This window comes from Formica exsecta, unplaced genomic scaffold (genome assembly GCF_003651465.1).
Source record: "Formica exsecta isolate Colony F162 unplaced genomic scaffold, ASM365146v1 scaffold363, whole genome shotgun sequence".
Classification (NCBI taxonomy): domain Eukaryota; kingdom Metazoa; phylum Arthropoda; class Insecta; order Hymenoptera; family Formicidae; genus Formica; species Formica exsecta.
Window position 1 is genome coordinate 468,143 of NW_021850877.1, and position 6,935 is coordinate 475,077.

The window sequence follows — 6,935 nt, forward strand, 5'->3', positions numbered from 1 at the left end:
AAGAGTATAATCGGCGAAGAAAGATGGCAAGAATTAAAATTTTTAAGATTTTCAAATATTAAATTAGCGTCGATAATTATGACTGTCTATAATTATCGACATTCGGTAATTAAAAATTGATTTACCAATGTCAGTAATTTAAAAATCTCGAAAATATAAACTCTGAACATCGAGAAAGTATCAAGAGAATCTAATAATAAGTAGAGATGGGGCGGGAATCAAATTTTTCAAAAATCGCGATCCAGGAATTCCTTAGATTTTTAATAAAATTATTATCTCTTAAAGATATTATCGAGCTATTTTTTTTTTTCCTTCGCAAACTCAATCAGCGCGAAAACCGTCTGTTCAGCGCTGTTCGTCGTGACCCATTATCGGACCAGTCATACATCCACGAGTCTGCGTGGCCCGCGTCGGTTCTTCTGCGTCATACTTGTGCGAGGGAAACGTCAAATTCTTTAGGTGGGGGCCACGAGGACGAAGCTCGCGCTTGGCAGTCCACAGCTGTCGCTTAGGCTGGCTTAAGCAAAGATGGCTACCATGTTATCGCGGACGATTTCGCTCGCAGAGGGTCTCTGCCGATTGAACGGTCCTAAGGTACGTCAAGCCAACCGGTTTTTGCGTGTACCATTTTAATTAAATGTCTGGCACGGAGTCCAAAGAAACGAGCAAAATGTCCTGATAATCGCGACGACAAATCGATGGGAGGGAAAGAAAGAGAATAAGAGACGAAGAGGGAGAGAGAAAGAGGCAATCGCCGTACTAGAAACGACTGTAGTCTGCTAAATTGAGCGCCAGGGTCGCGAGTGATTTGAAGAGCCCAAGAATCTTGGAGGCGAGATTTTTTACCGAAAAATCAACAGTTATGCAACTGCGCGGAAAATTTACTTGCGCGTCGTTCCCTCGACGGCCGCGGCATCCGCTCTCGTGTGTGATTGCATATAATCGAATTATGTATGTACTACGTGCAAAGGGACACTTGTCAAACGATCGAGCACTCGGATTAATGATGCGATCGTCGTTCTATTTTTGGACGAGTGATTTAAATTTTTGAACCGCGAGAAAGAAAATATTGACGATCGCACACTTCTTTTCTTTATCGGAATTGGCACTTGTCAGCGATGCGCGATTTTGAAATTTATAAACAAGAATAAAGATATATTAAATGTGCTGACACGCACGTGCTTGACACTTGTCAAAACTTGTTTCATGATATATAAAAAAACTTGAATTTTTAATTAAAAAATGATTATATATATATATAAACTATCGATAGAGTAAAGTATTAATTTTAATTTAATTTTGTCATATTCTCTTTAATTTTATCATCGATCTTTTTTCATTAATTATAGATAATTATGAAACAAAATTTAAATGTTAAATACAGTTCCATTCATAATACTTTGTGATATTTTATTTAATATGCTTTTATAAAATAAAATAATTTGCAAAGAGTGTTTTATTTTTTAATTATCTAAAAATGATTTAAGTATTAACATTCTACTTTAGAAAGAGTCAGCAATAAATTGATAAAGAATAATTTGTTGGACACAATTCACTTTTATTGTATATAAAGCATCATTGCCAAAGCTCTACATATAGCAGCTGCAATGTACGCAATATCAGTATATAGTTCATAGATCATGCAGCCTTCAAGAGTTAATTTCAATCATAGATTTATATTTGAATTTCTATACATTAATCATACACATTAATATTATATATTAGTGATAGACTCTACTTCATGTGTACTTTAATCTACTCATCTTATCTTATTCTCTTGATATAAATGAATGTGTCAATAATTTTTATCAACCTTTGTGCTTATTCTTGTAATTGTATGTTTGCATATCCTTGTTATAATCCAAACAAGCGCGAGAATGATTACCAAGTTTATTACATCACAAATTCTTTTTTTCAGATATTGGCATGCAAAACTAACTTGGCGAAACAACCAACTAGGAATTTAAATGTACACGAACATATTAGCTACAGTTTGCTCAATGAAGCCGGTGTACCTACTCCGAAATTTGGCGTTGCCAAGACTGCCGATGAGGCGGCCAAACTTGCTACCGACTTGAAAACGAAAGATATCGTCTTGAAGGCTCAAGTTCTCGCTGGCGGCAGAGGAAAGGGACACTTCAAAGGAACGAATGTCAGTGGAGTGAAGATGTGTGAAACGTAATTATGACGTATACAGATAATTTTATATGATATATATATTTGGAAATATATTATTGAACTTATTATCATCGTTTTTATGCAGTCCAGAAGAAGCTAAGTCATTAGCGAGTCAGATGCTGGGTAAATTACTAATCACTAAACAGACCGGCGAAGCCGGTAGGATATGTAATGCCGTGATGGTCACGCAACGCATGTTTCCTCGTAAAGAATACTATCTTGCTGTCATGATGGAAAGAGCCTTTGGTGTAAGTTTCGTGAAGAAACGATTAACAGATATTGACATTGCGTACAGAGAGAAGAATCTTATCAGATATTTTTTATTTCAGGGTCCCGTCATTATAGCTTCCAGCCAAGGTGGGGTTAATATCGAGGAAGTTGCTGCTACGAATCCTAGCGCTATCATGTACGAACCTATTGACATCGACAAGGGAATTACGAAGGAGCAGGCGGAACGCATAGTCAGCAAGCTCGGTCTCGATAACGTGAAGGATTACATTTCCAATATAATTATAAATCTTTACCAAATGTTCCTCAAAAAGGATGCCCTTCTTCTGGAAGTGAATCCTCTTGCCGAAGACATTAATGGGAACTGTAAGTCTGAGATCTCTATCTTTCTCTCTTCATGATATTTTATAACTTATAAGTATTTCATTCGCAAACTTATATTTTTTTACAGATTTTGCTCTGGATTGCAAGTGCCGATTCGATGACAACGCCGAGTTCAGGCAAAAAGAACTGTTTAGTCTCAGGGATTGGTCTCAGGAGGATCCCAAGGAAGTTGAAGCTGCGAAATTCGATTTAAATTACATTGCGCTCGACGGCAATATAGGTTGCATGGTGAATGGAGCTGGGTTAGCTATGGCTACGATGGATATCATAAAATTACATGGTGGTGAACCGGCCAATTTCCTCGATGTTGGTGGTGGTGCATCAACTTCTGCAGTGAAAGAAGCATTCAAAATCATCACTTCTGATTCACGAGTAAGTAATGTACACGTAATGTCACTATTTCTTTCTGTGATTTAATATACTTTATTTGTATTCTCTTTGTCTTTATATAGGTTCACGCTCTTTTAGTTAATATTTTTGGAGGCATCATGAGATGCGATGTCATAGCAGAGGGCATTATTGCTGCGACTAAGGAATTAAGCTTAAAAATTCCCGTCGTCGTAAGATTGCAGGTATTGCAGTATTTGTAATGCGCTTTGTTTCGCAAATAATTATGAAATTGTACAAAACATACGTTTCATGTTTTAACAGGGTACCAACGTGGACGAAGCCAAAGCTTTGATCGCCAATGCGGGTTTAAAAATCGTGCCAATCGACGATTTGGACGAAGCAGCCCGAGTCGCAGTGAAATTATCGACCATTGTTAAATTGGCGCAATCTGAAAATCTCAGTGTAAATTTCGAGATACCGGCAATTTCCTAGATGGTGAAAAAAATATATAGTTGATGCAATGTTATTGAAGAATATTGACGAGAATATACTCAATATTGTTAAAGTATTTCACAAGAAATCATCTGAAAATAATAACTACAATAATAACTTCATACATGTAATAATGTATTCTCGTTACAGAGTAACATTTCAAACACAATTCATTGATTCTTTGTGTAATTTGTAGAGTGAAAAATAATATATACAACCTTGGATATGTCTATATTACAAACGCGATATGACCATTGATATATTAAAATTCGAAAAACGGGCAAACTATTGGTGGATTATTATATGTACATGATATAATAATCAATTTTTTTTTTTTATTACAGATGCAAACGTTTATAATATCGTAAAAGTGTGTGGAATATTATTCAAAGATATAATTTATCATTTGCCCTACAGTAAGACTCTGTGATTCAGTATTAAGATATTAAGTTGTGTAATATAATACCCATCTTCCCTTTTAAGCAATCACGTTGCGCAAAGCCGTGTGTTTAAAAATAATGAAGTGTTATACACAGACACACACGCGTGTTCATTTTAAGGCGGAATTTCACGATAACCATCCCATGTGGAAAATAAAGGGCTTTGTTTAACGTAACATGTAGCGATATATATATACACTTACATAAATTATTTTATATAATTTTTGCTTGTGTCTTCGTTCCTTCAACGAATGACCGAATCGTATTCCTGAGTATGGTGCTAATGTCAGGAGATAATTTTATACGATTATATGCAAATGATCGTCGAAGAATTATATATATATATTATATGCATATTTATTTTCTCTGTGAACTCGTCAAATTGTATTTATGATAAAACCATCGATGATATTGCCAGTACCAAGTATCATGAGCGCTTTAAAAATTTCTGTAAATACACTGGGAACTGCTTGCTCTTCTAATCATTAAATGAGGAGATGTAAAACATGACTTGCGATTCTCGAAATTCTGTATTTGTTAAACAGATAATTTAATTCGAAGTGCTCGTACTCGTCACCTACAGATAATAAAATTATAGGATTAATATCAATGGCAATTTAATCTCTCTCGTACATACCTAAGTTTATATATTTAGAAGAAGAGATTTTATATACATTTTAAATATTATTATTTCGTATTTCGCGCTTTAGAAAAAAATCCCTTGGAATTGCTTTTGCGCAACCGATGCCTAATTTGGCCACACTGGATTTGACTGCGATTTCAAATTCCGTATTCCGTAACGATATTTTGGCAAGTGGCGAGGTATCATTTTGGAATTTCGTTTGTGCGATTTTGCGTTGGACAGTCTTTTCGAACTTTCACGTGTTAGAAACATGGTGAGAACAAAGGCGGACAGAGTGCCTGCAAAAGGTAGACTAAATAAAACAAAGACATTTTTGACAAATCTCTTTATTATTAACGAGTTGCATGCGCGAATGTTATTGTTTGTGTATGTTGTTTGTTTACAGCTGTAGGCAGCAAGGCGCCTGGAAAAATTAGCGCGGGTGCTGCTGGCAAGAAAAATAATGGCAGAAAAAGTACGGCATCTCTTTCATATATATATTCTTTAAATTCTTGGTAAATGATAGATAATAAATAAAACAAAATTTATATTCACAGGTGCAGGAAAAAGCTATGGAGGTGGAAATCCTTATCGTCCAAGGGAAACACCGGAATGGCAGAAACCCATCACTTCATTTATGAATATAAGTTCCACAACTACAAGTGACGCAACACCAACAAAAGAAAAAATTGTAAGTACTTAATAAGTTATGCTTATGCTAATCTTCTTGCTTTCTAAATTAATTTGTACATATAAAATACACACACACACTTCCTCTTACTTTAGGAAAATCAAGCTTCAAAGTCAAACTGTGAGGATCCGAATGCTGAAGAAAGCTCAACAGAAGAGGACGATGAAACTGATTAAAAAATTTCCATATCTTATTCCACTTTTCATATCTTTCTATTTTATTGTTAAATTATTTATGTATTTTAACTATCTAACTGTTATATTCTCTTATCATATTCATATAATTATAAGTAGTTAGGTATTATATACAGGTACAAAAAAGAGAAAACAAGATAAGTTTTTTATTTTACTGTCGTTGAGTAGCACTTTGTGTTCATTATTGTAATAAATGTTATTTTTGGAATTAATTGTAAATAAACGTTAGCGACTTTTTATCTGAAATCTTAATTTTTACAAGAGGTAAAAAACAAGAAAATTGTAACATACATATTTATTGTATCACGCTATTTTTAATTATTCAATGCAAAACAAAACAATTCGAATCTCACAACTCGATCAATTTTATCTTTAAACGCACGTAAATAAAACATCTTTCAAACGGTAGTCCCTCTCGATCGAGAATCGCTGTGAGAATGCAAGAATGCGAAATCGGAGAGCCTGATAATTCATCTGTCTTAATTCCAAATAGCTATATCGTAGTATATTATAATTGGCGGTCGATGAATCGCGTTAAAAATAGCGAAAAGTGCATCTCAATCCGGCATTATTTTTTCACGAGGATCTAAATATATACTCGCGTACGTATACAACATGACATATGTATGCATTTGCGTATATGCGCGGCGCACGCGCGTGCGAAAGACACTACGGGCGGCTTCCTCGTGGCGGCTTTAGGAACGCGAACGTTCAGTCAAAATTTCGGCATCGCATTGAGAGATGCTGCCGATAGCGGAGTTTCAGTAAAGGAGAGGAAAAGAAAAAGGGGGAAGAAAAAGTTCTGGGTACATTATATATCTCGGTTCGTGCGACTCTTCATCGAGGGAAGATTCGTCGGTATCGTCCACCGGGATCCCTTTGTTTTTCCTTTCGTTTTTTCGTTGCCTTACAAGACGCGCCGCCGGAGTTGCACCCGATCGTCGAACCGGCTGTGAGAAAAAAACTCCGCAACCATGGCTAGTGTCTCCTATCAAATAGCGAATCTGCTTGAGAAGGTACACGTAGTCGTGCACGTTGGCATACGCATAATATATGTATATAATAGCGATCGAAAAAAATGTCATTTACAGTCGATGCGTTTTATACGTGATTTCAATCCGTCATGGTATTTTCTTGATGACATAACCTTACTGTATTCTTCATGAATACGATCAATTCTTTATAATACTCGTTATGAATGTATTATAAAATGAGAATTTTTCTCTTTTTTTCTATATAATAATTTTTAATATTTTTTTTCACATATATTCTGAAAGTTTGAATATGTGAAATTATATCAGGATATTGTAACCATTTCCTATGTACCAAGTAATTAATATCTAATCAATTTCATTAATTCATAATTAATTGTATTT

At 35.1% G+C, this 6,935-nt stretch overlaps 3 protein-coding genes across 3 annotated transcripts in view; all 3 read left to right on the forward strand.

Annotated features, from left to right (window-relative positions):
- Nucleotides 1-4,421, forward strand: part of LOC115239017 — a 6,602-nt gene extending 2,181 nt beyond the window's left edge. The window contains exons 9-15 of the mRNA XM_029813303.1: nt 524-594; nt 1,919-2,178; nt 2,264-2,426; nt 2,508-2,772; nt 2,858-3,162; nt 3,243-3,362; nt 3,442-4,421. Of these exons, the coding sequence (XP_029669163.1) occupies nt 524-594; nt 1,919-2,178; nt 2,264-2,426; nt 2,508-2,772; nt 2,858-3,162; nt 3,243-3,362; nt 3,442-3,612 (1,355 nt within the window). The 3' untranslated portion in view covers nt 3,613-4,421. The remainder of the gene's footprint in view (nt 1-523; nt 595-1,918; nt 2,179-2,263; nt 2,427-2,507; nt 2,773-2,857; nt 3,163-3,242; nt 3,363-3,441) is intronic.
- A 361-nt stretch (nt 4,422-4,782) lies between these two features.
- Nucleotides 4,783-5,805, forward strand: LOC115239059 (PCNA-associated factor-like). Its single transcript, XM_029813385.1, has 4 exons — nt 4,783-4,982; nt 5,081-5,149; nt 5,232-5,365; nt 5,461-5,805. The coding sequence occupies exons 1-4, from the start codon at nt 4,946-4,948 to the stop codon at nt 5,539-5,541; spliced, it is 321 nt and encodes a 106-aa protein (XP_029669245.1). The 5' UTR covers nt 4,783-4,945; the 3' UTR covers nt 5,542-5,805.
- A 728-nt stretch (nt 5,806-6,533) lies between these two features.
- The window catches only part of LOC115239057 (cullin-associated NEDD8-dissociated protein 1), a 7,495-nt gene continuing 7,093 nt past the window's right edge, over nt 6,534-6,935 (forward strand). Inside the window, exon 1 of the mRNA XM_029813382.1 lies at nt 6,534-6,575. Within this exon, the coding sequence (XP_029669242.1) occupies nt 6,534-6,575 (42 nt within the window). The remainder of the gene's footprint in view (nt 6,576-6,935) is intronic.